The sequence below is a fragment of the Triticum dicoccoides genome, chromosome 5B (genome assembly GCF_002162155.2).
Source record: "Triticum dicoccoides isolate Atlit2015 ecotype Zavitan chromosome 5B, WEW_v2.0, whole genome shotgun sequence".
NCBI classification, from domain to species: domain Eukaryota; kingdom Viridiplantae; phylum Streptophyta; class Magnoliopsida; order Poales; family Poaceae; genus Triticum; species Triticum dicoccoides.
In genome coordinates, this window is record NC_041389.1 from 9,062,609 (window position 1) to 9,083,087 (window position 20,479).

Here is a 20,479-nt window from a genome sequence, read left to right on the forward strand (position 1 = left end):
AATGCTTCACCCATTTGAAAAAGTTTGAGGGCAAACAAACGCTATGTGGCACATGATTTCCAATTCTAATTCGATAAACATCGGATGACGCGCCTTGATAGCTACAGGCGTGTGTTGTTTTTTGCCGGGTTTCTTAGTTAACTGCGTCTTTGTATGATTTTTCTGTTTGGTTTCCCTCGTTAACTGGATAAACTCTCTTTTTCGACTACTAGTCCACCCAGCTGTGGATAAATCTTTGATCAAAATCAGCTATTCGGCTTGAGAATCGCGCCATCATATCTTTGTCGTCTTTGTTTCTCGAGCTATGTTTTTCGGAGTTTGTTTCCATTGTCGTGGCATCGTGGATACATGCCATGTCCATGTCGCCGATTGTTTCCAAAGTTTCTCCAACCGTCAATAGGGACCGGTTGGCGCCGGGTTATGACACATGCCTATTTGTTTGATGTACCTTTGTCCATGCCCGAGCTTGAAACCTCTCTGTCAGCCATGGAAAAACATAACCAGAGAATGTCCTTGTCTGGACCATCTCTCACACCACACCAGGAGCATCTGGCGGCCACTTCTCTGACGTCTTTGATGCCCTCCAAGGATAAGCAGACCTTCAGTTGATATGGCTTTCAATCCAAAAACTTGTATCCAATGAAAATAATTGTGTCCTTATCTATGAAAATAAATGGTCAGAGAAAAGGAATGTGCCATCACTTAATGATATATTTCCTTGGTCTCTAACGAACTACCAGTGTGCCATTGGTCAGTTGCACTCGTGGTTCAGAGAGTACTACTACCAATCAGTGCTTCATATACACATACGCATAGGAGTATATTCCTTCTCACACAATGATCACAAAGTCAAGAAATTAACGAAGGAACATTCAAAGATAGAATGTTCAAGATCGCCGCAAGATGTTTCAAAGTGTGTAATGTTCCCTCTCTTTTTTCGTTGACCGTTCGAACCCTAAGTGGCCAAGCCCATAACTGAAATTCCTCTGTCAGCCAAGGAAAAATCAAGGGAAGGAAGGGAGGTCCTTGTCTGGGTCATGTCCTTCTCTCCCCTGAGAAATGTGCCCTGTCTTAGCTATTATCTCACGGCATGGAAATGGTCAGAGAAAATGGATACAGGCAGTATCACTGGGCCATAGGTTTCCCTCTGGTCTGTAACTTACTACTTCCGTCCTGGTTTATAGGTCCCCTTTATAGTTTGTGCCAAATTTTGACTAAAGATTTAACTAACAAAATGTTAATGCATGTCAAGAAAAATTATTTCATTGGATTCGTATTTGAACATAGTTTTCAAAAATATAATGTTTGGTGACATGCGTGAACATTTTGTTAGTTTAATCTATAATCAAAATTTGATACGAAATACAATGAGAACCAATAAACCCGGACGGAGGTAGTTTCCAGCTAGTACTACTAAGTTACTATGGACCAGCCTCTGTTGCACTGCACTTGTGAGATTCAGGTACTATCTGCAACTTGCAGATAGACCGCGGTAGCAGTTGTGCTTGTGACTAGACCCCCTACCTAATCTATAACTGACCTTTATGTTGCTACCAATAATCAGGGCCTCATATTCCTATCTACACAATGGACACAGACACAAGAAATTAGCAATGGAATGTTCCAAGTCTCGGTCAACCTCGGCATGTCACTGTCGAGTTGACACTGACAGGGAGAAAATTTCAAGTGCAGGGCAGAGAGTCAGTGTCATGGAAATCAATCTATCCATCCATCCATCACAGAGAAGAAGGAACAAAATGCTTATGCGGCTCCCACAATAATCTGATGTTCTGAAATCTGAACCCACAGCAATAGAAATTAAGATGAAGATTGAGATGATGATGCATCCTTCCTCTTCAGTCTTCACCACACATGCAAATTAAGTGTGTCTTCTTTTCCCTGATGAATCAAACTTTCTACTTCTCCTAATCACCAAAGTTTATCACACCGCTACTACTAATTAACCTTGACCAGAAAGAAACTAGTGCAAACCATGCATGACAAAGAAGAAGAATCCAACAAGATGAAGATGATGGATTGGGAGATAATTACTAGTACTGTATTAAGCATCCCTGGGATCCAGCTCGGGCAGCTTGGCCAGCCTCACCATGCTCTGCTCCATCACGCCGTTGTACCGCTTGCAGGACAGCACGCCCAGCCCACGCCCGAGCACGCCCCACCGCCTCTGACCCTTGGGCTCCCGCGCGGCGCCGCCGGTCTTCTTCTTCCCGTCGTCGGCGACGCTCTTGGTGCACGCCAGGTAAGCCGCCAGGAACGGGTCGTCCTCCGGCCGGACGGCCCTCGAGTAGCCCCTAGCAGCCGGCCTGCCCGGCGGCGGCGGCACCGAGAGCCGCCTCGCCAGCGCCGGCACCTTCCTGTGGCCCTCCCGCATGCCACCACCACCACGTGCTTCAAGCGTCGAGACCGGCTTCTTCACGGCCGGCTCGAGCTCCCACGACAGGACCACCGGCGCCTTCCTCGGGCTCTCCGGCATGCCCTCCACACGCTCCCACTCGAAGGCCACGGTCAGGGCTTCCTCTTCCTGCCCCATGTATGTACGTACACAAGGGCAAAGAGCCACCGGCAGATAGCTAGCTAACTAATCACCACCGGCCGGCCTGTCGTGCTGGTACGGACCAACGGTTTCTTGCCGCGCTTCTTGGCGTGAGCAAGACGAAGAAGGGAAAGAGGACGAAGGTGGTTGGTTTTTGAGGAAGTGGTGGGGCGATCGAGGGAGTGGAGAGGAGAGGGCTTATGGATCATGAATGCATCATGCGTACATGCATGCCAAACGTGTGCATGGCCCAACTAAATGGATATTACTTAGTGGCAGTGGAGGGACGGCTCTAGGGATCGGGTTGTATATATGCATACGAATGGCGGGAGACCAAGGGTTGTTTGTACTAGTACTAGTACTAGTAGTACTTTGCAACCGTATTCTATTCTTGTACGCGCGTGTTAATGATGTAGTATTAAATTTGTTATTGTGGTAATCTCTTGCTAAGAAGGTGCATCGTTTTCTTTCTCCCTCTCGAAGAAAGAAAGGCGATCTTGCCGGTGCCCGCCGCAAGGAGAGTTCCTCCAGCGCCGTACTCCGGGGGCTCCCCTCTGCCGACGATCTCGGTCGTCAGTGGTGAGGACGCGCGTGGATCGCTTTAGGCCCTAGTAGTTTTAGTTTTTACATTGTTCATTGTCTTGGCTTCAGCAGCGGTGATGGCGGCGCTGAATAAAGATTCTTCAGATCCTTCTCCGACGAGCCGTACGGTCCTATATATGGTTGGGGGTGGGTCTGAAAATCAGACCGTTCAAGTAAGGATGATGTGGCAGCGGCATCCTCGTGGTGGACTTGTGTCCTCGGGCTCTGCCGTTGTGACAATGTTTGCTCCAGCATTGGCCAGGAGCTTAGAAGGTAGTCCAAGAGAGGATTCTGATTGCGGTATGCATCAATGGCATCTGAAAGATGGTGGATCGTGTGCCGGGTTCATGGTTTGTGGATATCAGGTATGGTTTCTTCCTCTAATGTCTTAGTCATGGTCATGTAGGGGTGCCAGATATGGAGTTCGATGGCTTGTCCGTGGTGTTGGCCTACTCTACTTTCGTTCAATGGTAATGATTTCGTCTTTGGTGAGTCATCTTGGAGGTCCGTAGAGCTGCATATAAGCAATGGAGCCACGTCAAGCTCGGGTGGGAAGGTGATTCATTTTTTCTTTTTCTTTGATGGCTCCTGTAGTGGTGCCAGAGGCAAGTGATGGGTGTTAGTGTCAAGCTCAGAGGATTCTTCGGTCTTGATTGTATTTTTTTTCTTCCTGGCTGGTGTTTCTTTCTACAAAGGCTAGCGTTCTGCTATCTTTTCAGTTTTGTCAGGTCGATGTGTACATAGCTTATACTATAATCTTTATGATGAATAAATGAGATGCATATTATCATGCTTTTTTTATTATGGTCTTGAAAGTCCATGGGAAAAAAATAAGAAAATAAGAGATGGTAAGAAAACAGTAGCTATAGAGGGTGTGGTTGAAGTTAACCGCAGGGAATTGCATGTTGGTATGGTAGATGGACTTCAACGCTGATGGCTTGACCATGCATGCGTATGCATTTACCCAGTCCCTACCTTGTCTTTTAGCAGTTTTTTCCCAACCAAAAACATATGAAAGTAATGGTGTTGTGTAAGTGTACAACATTGCGTTTCTACAACTGCAAGAGATTGGCTGCTTGGATTGGTGGCTATATTTTTATCTGAAGCCTTTGGTGGCTATATATTGGAAAAGGATGTGTAGGGTCAGATGCTTATTTGGCTGCGTAATTCCAATCTTACATCAAGACCAGGAAGACATCATTGCGATTGGAACTCCTCCAGTAATTAACTACAGAAACCGTGCTAAGTTACAACGCAAGAGTCAAAGCGCATTCCATTATGACTTAAACATATGCATAATTAGGTATTTGTTTTATGGTTTTGATTAGTAGTGGAGCACATTCATGGATTTGGTTACCGGGTGAAAAATCAGGTCACCGCCCGGGAACCCCACGAGAAATTGCCTTACGAGCAAAAAAAAAAGAGTTTTAAATTTTAATGATTTTGTACTGAATGCAATTGAGCTCCCCTAGTAACTGATTAGTTAGTACTAGTAACTGTACTAAGTTACAACGTAGGTGTCAAAGCATGGGCCATTACTTGACCATATGCATGTCCAAGTTCTTAGTATATGTTTTATACATGTATAAAGAACAATAGAGCGAACCAGTACTAACTTGATTTGGGAACAAAATTAACCAACTATTTGTTACTTTCATGATTAACTTCGGGTTTTTCAAATTTCTTCCACACATTTTATAAACCATTTACCAACAAGTTGGCGAATTCACGTGAAAGAAAAGTTGGTGATTTTGTCTTGCTACATGGTGTTCTTTTTTCTTTTCGATGGAAACTGCTGCGTCGGTGTGGTTTTGCTACATGTTGGTCAACGAATTAAGCCGCCCATTATATACAATCTTTTATTTCTGCTTTTTCAGCTGTTTAAATAATCAATTACTAGTTTACTAGTACTACTAATTGGAAGCAACGAAGAAAACACGCACATATGTTCAGTCGCCAAAAGGAAGAGCAGGTATTGGAAAAGCATTCATACGGTTTGCAGCTATCAAGGTGGTTGGTAAATCCTTGTCATGTACTCCACGCGAAAAAAGAATGAAGAATTCCTTGTCATGTATTCCCTCCGTCCGAAATTACTTGTCATCAAAATGAATGAAAATTGATGTATCTAAAACTAAAATACATCTAGATACATCCATTTGAATGACAAGTATTTCCGGACAGAGGGAGTATTGGAGAAGGCCATGCAAAACGCCAAAATGGCTACGTTGACTGCTAATGGCATGCTTCTAAACGGATGAGCTAGCAAATCCACAAAATACTAGCAAATGATTAGCTAGAAAATTGACACTCTTAATGATTTTAAACAGACTATTCAGATTACTTGAGAGATTAAGCTTGCAAAACACAAATCCGAGAGGAAATAAAATTTGAGTTGGTAATTATTTGTTCATCATTTTTTGCGAGGGCCGATTATTTGATTATCAGTGTATATTAGTCTTCGTAAATTAACGCACGATGCCAACGGTGTGACTGAGATTGCCAGCGTTAAATATTATTACACGATGAATGTTCCTCATACCAGCCTACGAGCTGAGATTACAATGTTTATGGAAGGTTGATCCGGAATGTTGACTTCCCTTGTCCAGGAAAATTAAACATATATTCAAAATTGTGACTGAGAAGTACTAGCATATAAACTAAACGTTCCAGGTACCCTATCTTATAATTTGCTACATATATCTGGTTTGGTGAGGACTTGGAGACGTATACATCTTGGCACTTGGGTCACCTAATTTTTTTTTTGGAACGAAGACGCTAGACGCGTCCGACTTTAAATTAATAAAGCCACTTAGGCAGCATCCAAGGTTTGCACGCCACATACCACACATAACACCACAGTCTTAATAGGCTACAACAGCCACGCACGCCATAATGAAAACAACAAACTAAGAGGGGACCCGACCCACTCTAGCTCACAAACAAGACCCTAGAGGAACAAGATACGCTTCAATTCGCTTGCCGCAGCCTTGGGATACATGTAGCGATCTTCTCCATAGTGCTCTTCAAATGGTCTGCATCACCTTGCTTCCCCAGCGGTGCCCAACTCTGTAAAAATAAATGGCATTTGAAGATAACATCAGTAGGATTGGAAGGAAACTTATGTTCCATAGTCATTTTATTACGCACAGTCCAAAGGGACCAGAGTAAGGCCCCTACGCAGGTCCACAATATCCTGGCCTTGGCACCCCTCTGTGCCTGTAAAATAGCCAGAAGCTCAGATCCAGTGCTAGGATTCCAATTCTGTTGGTAAACCTGTCGCACTGCGCTCCAGGTAAAGCGGGCCAGAGCGCATTGGAACATGGCGTGGTTCGCGTCCTCTAGCGACTCACATACCACGCACGTCCCGTCCGAAGGCCCATTCCGTTTAGCTACGTTCTCCGCCGTCGGAAGCCTATTGCGAAATAACTGCCACATAAAGATCTTAATCTTTAACGGCACCCTAGCCTTCCAAAGGTTCCTGGCAGTATCCAACGCAGTGCCCTCTGTCAGCTTATTGTAAAGGGACTTCACTGAGAATTTCCGAGACACGGAGAGGTCCCAAGAAACCGTATCCTCATCTAGATTTACCGAAATTTGTTCCAGCCGCGCCTGAAGCAAGCCCCAACTTGCTAATTCCGCCGCATTCAACTGTCTCCGAAAGTTAATCAAAGGCGGCGTAGCGCGAAGAGCCTCTCCCACCCTGAGTAGCGGGTCCGCCGTCACCTGATATAACTGCGGGAACTCCTGCCAAAGCGGCTTGTCACCCAACCAGCGATCCAACCAGAACCTAGTCGAGTTGCCGCTATTCACCTCAAATCTCGCCCCCAGCGAGAAGGCTGGTCTAACCGCCTGGAGCCCATTCCAAAACGGCGAGCCCGAAGCCTTGGCGTTAAATACATCCCCGTCCGGGAAGTATTTGGCCCGCAGAAGGTCTGCCCACAGACCCTCTTCCTTAGCCGCTAGCTTCCACCACCATTTTGATAGCAGCGTCACGTTCATAAGTTTAGAATTAGTGATCCCTATCCCACCATGCTTCTTAGGTCGGCAGACCGCCGCCCATTTTAACATATGGTATTTCCTTTTGTGACCCGCTCCTTCCCAAAAGAATTTTGAGCGCGGCGTATCTAACTTCCCATGCACCCCATCAGCTAACAAGAACATCCCCATCGTAAAAAGAGGGAGGAAAGACAGGCTCGAGTTGGTAAGAATTAACCGAGCCGCCGAAGACATAAAGCGTCCCCGCCATGGGCTAACCCTATTGGCAACCTTACCATACAACGGTTCCCATTCGGAGATGGTAAGGTTTTTAGGCGCGATCGGTAGCCCTAGGTACTTAATTGGAAAACTCCCTAGTTTACAATTAAGGAGATTGGCTATTCGGACACGTTCGAGCTAGTCCAATCCCATTATAATTACCTCACTTTTGAGGAAATTAATCTTAAGCCCTAATAGCATTTCAAAAGCTAGGAGGAGCAGCTTGATAGTAGCGATGTTGTGATCATCAGGCTGAAATAACAGCATTGTATCATCCGCGTATTGCAGATGCGTCACCCCCCCCCCCCGGATGAGGTGTGGCACTACGCCTTTCACGTGACCCGCCCCTCGGGCCCTCGCGACCATCGCAGCAAGTGCGTCTGCCACAAAGTTAAAGATCAAAGGGGAGCTAGGGTCTCCTTGCCGAAGACCCCTTTTGTTACGGAAAAATTTACCCATCTCCCCGTTGATCGACACCGCTGTATTCTCACAGCTAATCAAGTGCATCATCCTATGAACAAAGCCTGCGTCAAAACCCTTTTTGAGCAGCGCCTCCCGCACAAACTCCCAGCTCACGCGGTCATAGGCTTTCTCGAAGTCAAGTTTGAGCAATACTCCTTGCCCTTTCGTACGTTTAAGCTCATGCACGATCTCCGCAAGCGCCACTGGTCCCTCCAATATATTGCGCCCCTTGATGCACCCAGTCTGACTCCTACTGATCACCCTTTGAGCAATAGGAGTCAGCCTGACAGCATAGGCTTTGGCGCACAACTTGAATGGCACATTAATGAGCGTGATAGGCCTAACTAACCTGATGCTGTCCGCGCCCTTAACTTTGGGGATAAGACTAATCACCCCAAAATTTAAACGAGCCAAGTCCACCTGTCCCAACGCGAAGCCATTGATAATTGCGTGGAACACATGTTTTAAGCTAGGCCAGAATTTTTTGAAGAACTCCACCGGCCACCCATCAGGCCCCGGGGTCGTGCCCATCTTCATGGAAGACAGCGCACGATCAATCTCCTCCGGCAGAAAAGACAAGACAAGTCCTGCGTTTTCTTCCTGAGAAACCCGTTCGTGAGGACCCCACAAATCCTCCCGAAGGCATAGCTGCTTCTCCTCAGCCGTCCCCAACAGGCCAATGAAGAAATCATAAATGTGATTGCAAATCTCTGCCTGGGTGATCAAAACCCTATCCCCGTGGTTAAGGCGTAGAATAGAACCTTTACGTTTTCTCCCATTGGCGAACGCATGGAAGTACCCTGTGTTTGCGTCACCTTTGGTCACCCACTTGATGCCGCCCCTACGGCGCCAGTACTCCTCTTCCGCTCTCAGGATGGAGAGCACTTGTTCTTACAGCGCATATCGCAGCGCCCACTCCTGCTCGGAGAACATGCGCACATCTGCTTCCGCATCAAGCGTTGCTATTTGGGCCAAAATCTTGGCCCGCTTCTTTTTGGATTCGCTACCAAAATTCGCTCCCCATCCCCTAAGGAAAGCGCGGAGCTTAGCTGCCGCCGCAGACCAAAACTCAGCCGGGCCCCTTTGGGGGCCCACCTGCGACACAATGGGCGCCCACCGCTCATGCACCATGGCCTCGAAGCCCTCTGCTTCGAACCAGGCAGATTCGAAAAAGAATATGCTGCTACGGCGCCTCTGCTCCTCCCCTGAGGAGAAGATCAGAGGGATGTGATCAGATCCGATCCTAGTTTCGGCCACTAAAGAGCACATCGGAAAAAGCGCTTCCCACTCCGGGGTGAAGAAGACACGATCAAGAACTGACCTAACCGGGCGGAGCTGTTTGTTGGTCCATGTAAATCTCGCTCCGGTCCGAGCAGCCTCCCGAAGCGAGGCTGCCGCAATAGCATCGTTGAAAAGGGACACCCTAGCCCAGTCCACATTGCCATTGTTCTTATCCGACCCCGCTCGGATCAAGTTAAAATCTCCTCCCACAATGACCGGGAGGTTCGCTGCCCGCTTGGCCCCTACCATCGCGGAAACCTCATCTAGGAAGCCTGCCGACCTCGAGTGATCCGCAGGCCCATAAACCCCAATGACAGCCCACACCAGGTTCAAAGCCCGCTGCCTAACCGTGGCCATAATGCAAAAAACCCCAAAATCCCACGCCAGGACCTCACAAACGTCCTCATTACAACCCATGAGCAGGCCACCCGAATGGCCCGCAGAAGGCACCCAACGCCAGTTAAACCACTGTAAAGGATCAATCGCCAGAAGATCCCTATGCGCAAAGTCGGCCTTAATGGTTTCCTGTAACGAAACTATATCGATGCGCTCCTTGGCCATATATTCCCAGAGCTGCGTGCGACGCCCTACGTGCCCACAACCCCGAATATTCCAGAATAAAAATCGCATTACAACACTCGGTTACGGAGGCGAACTCCTCGCGAGCTCACCGCCTTTTGCACGCGCTTCCTAGCCGGCACACGACTGGAAGAGGGTAAGTCAGAGCCTTCCCTCAGCTCTGCTTCCCCTTCTGGCACCACCACCACCAACTGCCCCCCTGGGCAGTTTTCCTGTGCATCCGAGGCCTGGCAACGCACTGCCGCCTCGGCCAAGGCAGCCTGAGCCTCCTCACGCGCCCGGACTAACGGGATAATATCAGCAGAGCTAGACCCCAGCTCCACTCCACTATCAAGTAAAATCGACGCAAGATGGTCGTCTGAGAATGCGCTGAGAATTGTAAAAGAGGGAAGGGGGTTACCTGACACGTCCAAGTTCTTGTCCGCTACCCTCAGCTTCGCGCTCTCCAGAGAAGACAGATCCCCCAGCTTGGCCTTCGCCCTAGTGCTTGGTTCCCGCGTCGCCACCGGCGTGGCCTTGGAGCGCTTCGCCTTGCAGCCCACATCACCCGCCGCCAACTCCGACCCCAGCTCGCCACGCAGGGACGCCGCCATGCTTGCAGCAGGCTGAGCCGCGGTCTTGGGACCCGGCTTCCTGCCCGCCGTCTTCTTGGGTGGCCTGCCCGCTCCCCCGGAGCCCCGCTTTCCGGAGCCAGGAGTAGGGCTATCCTTGTTGAGCTCAGCAACCCCGGCCTGCGCCGCCAACGGAGAGGAGGGAATTGCAGTCCTCCCCCCCTCCAGCCCTGCGCCAACCACTGTCCCCAACGCCAGGACCAAAGAGGGGCGAGGTGTAGGTAGCAGCTGCGGTAAGTTGGATCCGTACTCGTCAAAGGCACCTGCCAAGTCACGCGCCAGGTTCGGGCCGCTAACTGCCGTGTCCTGGGTCGCCACCACCATCGCCTGCCCTTCCATCACGCCCAACTGGTTCCATGTCTCTGTGTCAATGGAGGTGTCCAGCATGCTGTCTTCGAGATCCTCTTCTTCCCCTCCCATAACCACATCCAAACGCTGCTGCCCAGAGCCCTACCCAGCCTCTGACCTGCCTTTGTCAACACAAGGACCCGCCGGATCCGTGGCCCCCTCTTTGGGTGGGAGTGGAGGCTGGGGCGCGCCCGAGCCCGAGCCCGAGCCCCCCACACCCGACCCCGCGCCACCCACGCCCCTACGCGGGTTCGGCCGCTCCACCTCGACCTTACCTTGATACCCTTCATGGTTAAACCAAACTTCCACCGTGCCATTCAACTTCTCTGGTGCCTTGCAAGCAAGTTTCATCCTTACCGGCCCCAACCGGATAAGCGACATTTCATCCACCACAATTGGGCGCCCCAGCATCTTAAAGCCTTCCTTGACCCTATCCTCCCTACGGTGTTTTTGTGGGATGCCGTGAAGCTTAACCCACACTTCCGGCATGCTCATCGGTTGGATCACCTCATACGGTCTGTCCCGCACCCTTGCGGTTATGTCATGAGAGGGGAGGAAAAGTTTTCCACTTGACTTGGCCATGTGCAGAAGATCCGCAGAGGGGAACACCACCAGGAAGTCATCGTCCCCCACCTGCGTAACCTGCCAGTCCCAATCACTCGTGACGATGTTCTTGAGTTCCTGTTTCAGAATCTTTAGGTTAAGTTTGCCCGGGTCCGCCGAGAGGATTGCCGCATTAGCCACCTTCTGGTCCACCGGTCGTTCCTCCTCCGCATCTTCAGCAAATTCGAGACAAAAGAAGCCCTCTCCCGTAATCGCACTCCCCATAATCTGAAGCTTAACCGCCTTGCCACGCGAAGGGCAAGCAGCGGAGGCATGGCCCTCCTCCTTGCACAGCACACATAGTGGCTTGAAAGTGCACTTGGATTGGTAGTGTCCAAGTCTGCCGCACTTGAAGCACTCCACCTCCGGCACATCTTCCATCGGGATTGGCTCCCCCACCGTTCCCTTTGCTGTCAGGATCGGCGCCCCCCCGCGCGCCTCGGCCGACGCCCGCTGCTGCTGTGCCAGGGGATCCCCATGACCCCCGCCGCACAAGGGGTGCGCCACCGCCTTGCGTTCCAGCTCCCAACGCCGCTGCGCGGCCTTCTTCCTCTGCTTCTTTTCTTGCTGTTGCTGGATCCACCATGGCGGAGGAGGACCCCAATCCCCCTCGCGACCCTGTGGCTCCGCCTGCGTGCCGCGCTCCTCCCGCGCCGCACGAAGCTCCCTCTCGCCTCTGTCATCTCCTCTGTCGCGCATCGCCCTCTTCGCCTTCTCGCGCAGATCCCGCTCCCGCCTGCGCTCCGCCTCCAGATCCGCCGTCTCCATCGGCCTCTTCTCCGCCCGCCGATCCGCCGCCTCCATCGGCCTCTTCTCAGCCCGCCGGTCCCCCATCACCGCCTCCGCGAAGGATCTGCGAAGGGGAGAGAGTGGGGGAGCAAGCTTGATGTGCCGAGCCAGGTGAGCCCAGCGCCACATTTCTCTTTTGGCAGCAGGAAACCCTAACCAGGGCTCCCGACTGCCCTTTGCCACCCATATATACCCAAGCGCAGGGCGACTGGGCTGACCAGGTGGGCTGGACCGCTCTCGGCCCAGCGTAGGCCGCCCCGGGCCCTCCACCACAGCCACTTCCAGCCTGGGCGGCCCCGCGCAAGCCGAGACGGGCCCCGCCCCATCAGGGCCCACGACGGCCCGGCACCCGGTTCCCGCAACCCTAGGTTCCATCGCCAGGGACGCACCTGCCCCGGTCCCCGCCGCCGGCGTCGTCACCGCCGCCGCCACCGTGCAGCCGGGGGTGGGGGTGCAGGCCAGACGCGGCCACTCCCGCTCGCCTGCCGCCGCCGTCGACGCCTCCCCTGCGCCAACCAGCAGCCCCGCCAATTTGGACCGAATGGCCCCGGCTGCCACCGCCGCAGCGTTTCCACTGGGCGGCGTCGCCGGTTTCCAAACGCGCGCCGCCAACGCCCGGTGGCCCCTACCTCCCGGCGCGAACCTACGCCGCTGCCGCGCCGACCCAGGCTGCTCCCTCGCAGCGAACGCCACAAAGTCGCCAATCGTTGGTCCCGCCGGCGCCGCCCTTCGGCCCCCTGCAGCGCAATCTGTCGTCTCGCACTCCGACTCCGCCTCCGACTCCGACTCCGACCCCGCAAGGGCCCAAAAGCGGCTGCCCCCCGGCCGTGCCGCCCTGCCCGCCGGCGACTCCGGGGCCGGGGCTTGCGGGCCGCGCCCCGGCGGGCTCCCCGGGCCCCTACGCACCAGCTGCCAGCCGGTCACCGACGCCGGCCTCGCCGACGCGCGCACCGCGCACGCCCGTTCGCCCGCCCCTGTCTCCAACGGCTCGCTCATTCGCTCGTCTCACGGACCGCCCTATTTTTTGAATTTTCCTTCACAACACCTAATTGGCGATTAGGAACACGCAAAGGATTGCATTTTGGTTCATTACTATAAATGTCGTCGTTGATAGATGTTGTATACACGATAAACAAGTGTGCATCTTATGTGTAACTCGCAGTCGATCAAATCGAGTAGCTAATCCTCTCCTAAACCAACAAGGCTACCCAAGTAACTAATTTTAACTGGCTAATTACCATTTACCAATGTTCTTATGTATGTAGCAGCTTGCCAACCCGCCTACCGGCGGCTAAAGAAAACCCCACCTACCGGAGTTGTAATGATTAACGAAGTGTTGCTCGAGGACTCTGAATATTTTTGTTCTTCCCAGTAAGCCTTATATTTTCTCTTTTTTGGAAACAAGAAATGATGTGAAAATTACAGTTCTAGAAACCTTTGGACAGAAAAATGTCCATTGCTGTTTCGATTTTGAGTTGAAGCTATCATATGAGTTTGAAAGCTCAAGCAATGAGGCCTTTGGGCCGAATCAGCATGGGGCCTATCAGGGGACTAATACGCTAATGTATAAGCTACAACACGAAATCATTAATTGAGAAGTACTTCTCGCATTTAAAACAAATTGTGAGATATTTGAAAATGTTTCTACAATGTGAAAAAATGTTTATGTAGTTTTGTAAAAATGTTTATTACCATAAAAAGTTCAAAGTGTATTTTTCAAGAAATTTACAATGTATTCAAGAAAGTGTTCAGAACATATATTAATATAAAATGTACATCATGTATTTGAAAAATATATAATGTGTACCAAAACAATGTTTCATGTGTACACCAGAAGCGTATATTGCGTACAGAAACAAAAGTAGACATGTGCTGAACAAAATAGAAACCGATGAAATCGACAAAGAACAAAAGAAAAACGAACAAATTCAATAAAACAAAAAAAGCACAAAAAAAGAAAATTAAAACCAAAGAAATGCAATGCAGAAGAATGAAAGCAGTGGAACCCAAGAATGGACGAGAAGGAAACACATGAAAAAGAAGAAAACTGAGAAGAAAAATGAATAATGAAAGAAAGAGAGGCAAAAGAATCAGTGAAAACCAAGAAAGAAACAAAGAAAAAAGGAAAATAAAATAAAAAACCATTACAAAGCGTGAAAGAAAAGAAAAAAACCGGTGAGAGAACAAAGAAAAACAGAAAACTGAAGGAAACCGGTAAAACCAGAGGAAACCGAAACAAAAAAAGAACAGATCAAACCAGTACGTCAACAGAGAGGCAACAAGCGAGCAACCTACGCAAATGGGCCAGCCCATATGCGCGCGCTGTGGCGAGACAAATGCTATACTCGCTATAAGCAAGATATAACATTCACACAATGGGCGTCTATTAGGTTTTTCCTTCTATGACTGCCTAATATTTTGAATGCTTTTGTTATTTCTCAAATGGCCGAGAAGCTTTTTATGGCTAATGTGAAATGTACAACCATAACGATTTTATAACTTTGCTTATCTAGATGTCGCTGTCAGAAGATCCATTAATCAGCTTGGACCCAACCTTAAAAAAACTAACATGCCTCACGTCGACATTAGAGTCCACACTGATATGGTGGAGAGAAGGCAGAAGAACCAAACTCAATATGGACAGCCACTGCCACAGCCACGCCAACAAATTCTGCAAACCCTAACATGACCAAAAAGAAAGATTGACAGGTGACTATGCCAATGAGCCATTGACGCCTTCGCGGCCGACTACGTCAAGATGAGAAAGCTCTTGGAAACCCTACTAAAAGGCTCAAAGTGGAAAACGCTACAACCTCATCCGGTATATCATGGCCTGACTTCACTCCCACACCCGACGGAGACAGCGCCTACAAAATTGCTTCTCTAGGGTTTATAGACAAGAGAAGTGTTCAGCATGACGAAGAAATTTGCATGTTCTACATTTCCGATGTGTGCCATTTTTGGCATATGGGGTTGCTAAATATCAGACGGTTGAGACTTAACCAAGTCTCAGTTGATGCTACACTCGTGAGACCTTACGTGAAGATTCATGCAAAATTTTCTCTAAATTTGTTCGTTCTTCTTTTTCGTATGCTCTCTCACGTGACTGAAACTTGGTTAAGTCTCAGACTGCTAGATCTAGCCACACCCTTTTGCATACACGTAGGCTGGCAATGTAGGTTATTTAACCAAAAGCATGCAAGTGTCTCGTGATGAAATTAAGTTGTCTTAATCTGAACAATTCAGAAGTATCTCCCTGGCGAAGTGTCGAGTATGCCAGCTACAGAATTTGAGTTCAGACAGTTTCCCTCGTCCCTGCTTCTCTCTCCTCCAAGGACATCTAGGGTTTCTGTCTCCCGTCTACGGCGTCGCTGATCTGCCACTCTTCTATGGTCGTAGGGCCATGGATGCGCGTTGAATCCCGAACCTTGCCGACGGGAGGGCTCCGTTTTTAGGTGTTTCTTAAAAAAAATTAGGGTTTGTGTCCTGCTTAGGAAGACGAGACGACATCGGCTTCTTGGAGATGGAATAAGGTTCTCCCCGCCTAGGCCCCGTTCCGGTGGTGCGTCTAGCATCGTTGGAGGGTGTGTGGAGATGTGTCTCCGGCGGATCTTGCGAGATTCGGTCGGTGGTTGTCTTTGGTGGATCTACTCGGATCCGGTCTTTCTTCGTCTTTGTTCGTGTGTCTTCAGATTGAATCCTTCTGATCTAAACTTCTTTTCAATGGCGGTGGTTGCTGTTCTGGTGTGTTCGTCTTATAGGGCCCTATCACGACGACTTCCCGACAGTTTACGACAACAACTTGTGCCTGGCTCCGGCGAGGGAGGGGCGATGATGGCGGCGCGCCTTCGGCTCGCTTCAGTGCTTGTAGTCGTCGCTAGGTGGTCCATGAATCTGGATGTAATAATATATTATAATTTCTAGTATTCGTTGTGCTACAATGATTAAATATGAATAAATTGGAAGTATTTTGAAAAAAAAAATAAAGAGTTCAGACAAATGCCGGCCGGAGTTATCAATGAAAGTGGAAGGCGCCAACAGCAGTCGCATATCCATACTGCATATTCCGTCCTCGACGGACATACCAAACATGCGCCAATAGCATTGGTGTTTGCTTCATCTTGTACGAGACAGTATAGTATGCTATATATACATGCACACGTAGTATCGGTATCAGATCGTACATGGCTAACGTCAACGAGGGCGAGGGCAGGGCGGCGCCGGTGGTGTTGATCACGGGGTGCGCCGAGGGCGGCATCGGCTACGAGTACTGTCGTGCCTTCGCCACCCTCGGCTGCCGCGTCGTCGCCACCGACATCCCTGACCGCGTCCCGGACCTCGCCGGCCTCGACAACACCGTCGTCGTCGATCGCCTCCCGCTCGACGTCACCTCCAACGAAAGCGTGACCGACGCCGTGGCACGCGTGCTGCGCGACCACGGCCGCATCGACGTGCTCGTCAACAACGCCGGGATCGGCTGCACCGGCCCGCTGGCGGAGCTGAGCGGCGAGGCCGTGCGGCGCACCATGGACGTGAACTTCCTCGGCCAGCTGCGGCTGGTGCACGCGGTCGCGCCCCACATGGCGTCGCGGCGGTACGGGCGCGTGGTGAACGTGGGCAGCGTCGTCGGCACCGCCGCCACGCCATGGGCGGGGGTCTACTGCGCGTCCAAGGCGGCGGTGCACGCAGCGACCGACGCGTTGCGGCTGGAGCTGGCGCCGTTCGGGGTGCACGTCGTGAAGGTGGTGCCCGGGGCGGTGCGGTCCGGCCTGGGCCACGCCAACACGGCGCAGCTCGCCGGAGCGAAGCAGCAGTGGGGGATGTACCGTCAGTTCACGGCGGCGATCGAGGAGAGGGCGCGGGCGTCGCAGGGGGCGGGTGCGACGGAAGCGTCGGTGTTCGCGAGGCACGTGGCGGCGCGGGTCATGCGGCCGAGGCCGCCGCGGGAGATCGTGTACGGGAGCATGACGGGGCTGTTCGCCGTGCTTGCCATGTCGCCGGCCTGGGCGCGTGACGCCTTCTTCGCCAGGCGGTTCGGGCTCAATAAGGTCTAACAAACTTTAGTTGTACCTTTAGCGACTTTCCAGACGCTACTTCTACAAGCTCTTGGATTTAAACAAGTTTGCTTTGCTGAGACGGAGGCCCAGAGGCAGCAACGAGCTTTTTTTTTTCTCGGATACGCTACGGTCAGCGTATCATTGCATTGATAGAGAGGGGAGAACATACAGGTTAAGCATCAGGGGCACGTACACAACAAGGCGTGTCCAAGATGCATAGTGAGCATAGAAAGGGTTGCTCAGCCCAGATATCGGTCTATGTTACAGGGATAATACTACTTAAACCTTTGGCTCCTGCACAAACCCAGAAACGGGTGTCGTCTTGTCGCGCAGCCAGGAGTGAGGCGGAGGAGGGAGTGATCTTGTCGAAGATGATCGCATTACGGTGGCGCCAAATGGACCAGACCGTCAAGGAGGCAATGGTGGAGAGTCATCGTCTTTTATCTTGAGTCACCATGGTAAGGGCTGAGCTCAGCCAGTCTAGGAAGCAAAGGGAGTCATCTGGTACGGTGAGCTCGGGGCAACACCAGGAGAGAACGCCGTGCCAGATCATGCGAGAGAAAACACACTCCACCAGGAGATGCTGAAGGGTCTCCGCATGCTGAGAACATAGCACACAAACAGGCTCGTGCGGAAGGCCACGCCGCTCTAGTCGGTCAGCCGTCCAACATCGGTTGACAGAGGCAAGGTAGATCAACCGACCGAAGCCGCCGGGCTAAGATGGCCGTGGATCAACGAGCTTTGCTCACCGCAGATCAATGATGGATATGTATGAGGTAGGGTATGCGTATGTATGATGTCTGTACCGTGTTTAAAAAAAAATGAAACCCAACACGGAAGCTTCATTGGGCGGGTCCACTGTGTGTCGCGCGCGCGCGTGTTTTGAAACTCCCGTTGTGTGTTTGTTGGAAGGAATCAACCACGTTGTGTACGTCCGGCTCGGATTAGAATACATCACAGATTTGGAATTGTATACTGGTAGGAAGCTATAAGATCTCTTGTGATCTCGTGTCTCCGCTCGATCGATCGGCCGCAGCTAGCAGTGTTGGCTGAACATCAACCGACCGCAGCTGATGCCGCCCAACAAGGTCCAGCCGCCGGCTCCCGACCGCAGGGGGCTCTTCTCCTGCCTCTACAGCGGCGACCGTGACGGCCCCTCAGACTTCAACTTCAAGGGCGGCGAGTTTTGCGACGGCCCCCCTAACTTCAGCTTCAAGGCCGACCTCCTCGACCTCATCCCCGACTTCGACGAGGAGGCGTTCGACCGGCTGCCTGTCCAAGACATGTCGGACGCCGTCGCGGATCAACTATATGAAACCATGCGCGACGGCGGCCTGTCCCTCGGCTTCCTGGACCCCGTCTCCAACATCATCCTCAACACCCTCGCCCTCTTCCCGCGCGACCACTTCCAGCCAAAGGAAGAACCGCCCGCCAAGAGGATCAGGAGGTCCAAGAGGCTGGCCGGCACGGCACAGCCGCAGCCCAGGGATAGCTGGTCGTCCGGTAGTACCATTGGACCGTCCTGCCGCAGGGTTACCTGGCGCAGAGTTGCTCAGGCATCCTGTCAGGCTCTCGTCAGGTTCATGACGAGCTACTTCGGATGCATCACCGAAGAACAGGCCACCCGCTACCTTCACTGGGCGGGCGCCGACCTTGCCCGCGCCGTCCTGCTCGTCGAGCACGATCTGTACACTACGGAGCTCGTGCTCCCCGACTCGGCCTCCGAGAGGACTCAGGCCGCGCTCAGGTGTGCCGCGATCCACGTGTGCCATTCCGCGCCTAACGTCCTCGTGCGGCTCCAAGCGTCGCCCTTGCCAGGTCAACGGCTTCTCGCCGCCGCCCCTTTCCTAAAGTCGGGAGGGCCGAAGCTCACCGTTGACGATGTCAATACGATCATGGATCTGTTGCGGTACCAGGATGGCGGTCCTCTCGACCTCCAGGTGAACTTGCTGCCAGGCGGGAGGGGGGTAGTCGTCTACTACCGGAGCCTCAAGCCTGGTGAAGGAACATTTGAGGTTTCCAAAAGCACGAGCTCCATGGATGGCTTCGACATGGTCACCATCAACGTCGAGCGGCATGGCAACCACTTCGCGTCCTTGCGGTCTCCTGAAAACAAGAGATCCATGATATCAGCATGTCTAACAAAGGTCGTGAAAACCTCTCAGAGGCGTGGGTTATTGGACAACTGTGGCGGCGATGTCTGCGAGTACACCCAGTCTCTCAAGATGAGGCTCCACGCGATGATCCACACCTTCTATCTCAAAGTCTTCACCATGCTACCCTCCGCAGGGCTCAGGCTTATCCATGACATCCTGTTCGCCGGCCACTGCTATGGCCCCATGGACCCCATCTCCAACATCATCCTCAACTCCATTTGGCACAACATAGTGTGCCCGCTCCCGCCCGCGGACACTGAGATCCAGGTGTACGACATCCTCGACACCCTCTCCTTGCTTCGCGTGGAGGTCCGGTCCTTGGAAGGCCTCATCGCCATCGTCTGTGCAAACCCTGAGTCTGGATCCTCGATGCAGCGGGTGATCGAGCACCTCTGCTGCAAACAATGTGACTTGTCCAAGGAGAAGCACACACTGCAACAATTTGTTGCTGCAGCTGCAGCAGCTTGACACCCACAGCCTGCTGCGCTAGGATCATTCCTGGCATCCCTGACACCTGAAGTGTTGGTTGACCTACGACGCTTGCTTACCACTGGTACCGATGGTGTAATATCTCGTGAATCTCTTGATCAAATAGTGCACATTCTCCGAGACATTGCACCACCTTTGGCTCCGGAACCTCGAAATGAGGTGGCCAAACTTTGCAAGGAGGCTAAGGAGATTCTTCTAGAAAAGAGATCATCGTATAGAAAGATGCAGTTATACATTCGCTCTGGGCTTGCTGAAGCGCTGCAGACATATGCCTTGGAGCATCCTCGGGTACATCTCAACACGGATTTCATTTGGTTGAATTCATCTCCATTTATTTAATTCAGTACATATGTGCATATATATTCCATGCATCTCTACATCATTTGACCTACCTTGCTGCTGCTTGTTTTAGGAACCAAAGTATGTGCCGAGTGTTATCTGTGGCGTGGAGTCCGCTTCGGAATCCTTGGGCAGGGACTGCTACCACGTTAACTTTGTGGCTGCTCCCGAATCAGGGGCCCATAACCAGTTTTTCTTCGCCCAAGTCAATTGTTCGTTTCCTTATCAGAAGACAGAACCAAATTTCTGCTGCCCTCTACTCTTCACACACACCAGTAAGACCCCGTTACTTGAGCAGCTATATACGCAGGTTTTTGGTTTTCGTCCGGTTTTTCATAAATTAACCGGACAATTCTCTTATTCTTAATTTATCAA

The 20,479-nt window shown here is 51.4% G+C and overlaps 2 protein-coding genes and 1 pseudogene across 2 annotated transcripts; 2 read left to right on the forward strand and 1 right to left on the reverse strand.

The window, feature by feature from the left end:
• Positions 1-1,750: 1,750 nt before the first annotated feature.
• Positions 1,751-2,814, reverse strand: LOC119305005. The gene has a single exon (XM_037581650.1). It carries the CDS (start codon positions 2,549-2,551, stop codon positions 2,063-2,065), a length of 489 nt encoding a protein of 162 aa, XP_037437547.1. The 5' UTR covers positions 2,552-2,814; the 3' UTR covers positions 1,751-2,062.
• A 13,433-nt stretch (positions 2,815-16,247) lies between these two features.
• Positions 16,248-17,117, forward strand: LOC119308870 (short-chain dehydrogenase ptmH-like). Its single transcript, XM_037585036.1, has one exon. It carries the CDS (start codon positions 16,248-16,250, stop codon positions 17,115-17,117), a length of 870 nt encoding a protein of 289 aa, XP_037440933.1.
• A 1,076-nt stretch (positions 17,118-18,193) lies between these two features.
• Positions 18,194-20,479, forward strand: part of LOC119308871 — a 3,482-nt pseudogene continuing 1,196 nt past the window's right edge.

What these genes read in the sequence shown, in the direction of transcription:
- LOC119305005 (XM_037581650.1), bottom strand. Translation starts at nt 2,551, where the DNA reads ATGGGGCAGGAAGAGGAAGCCCTGACCGTGGCCTTCGAGTGGGAGCGT.
- LOC119308870 (XM_037585036.1), top strand. Translation starts at nt 16,248, where the DNA reads ATGGCTAACGTCAACGAGGGCGAGGGCAGGGCGGCGCCGGTGGTGTTG.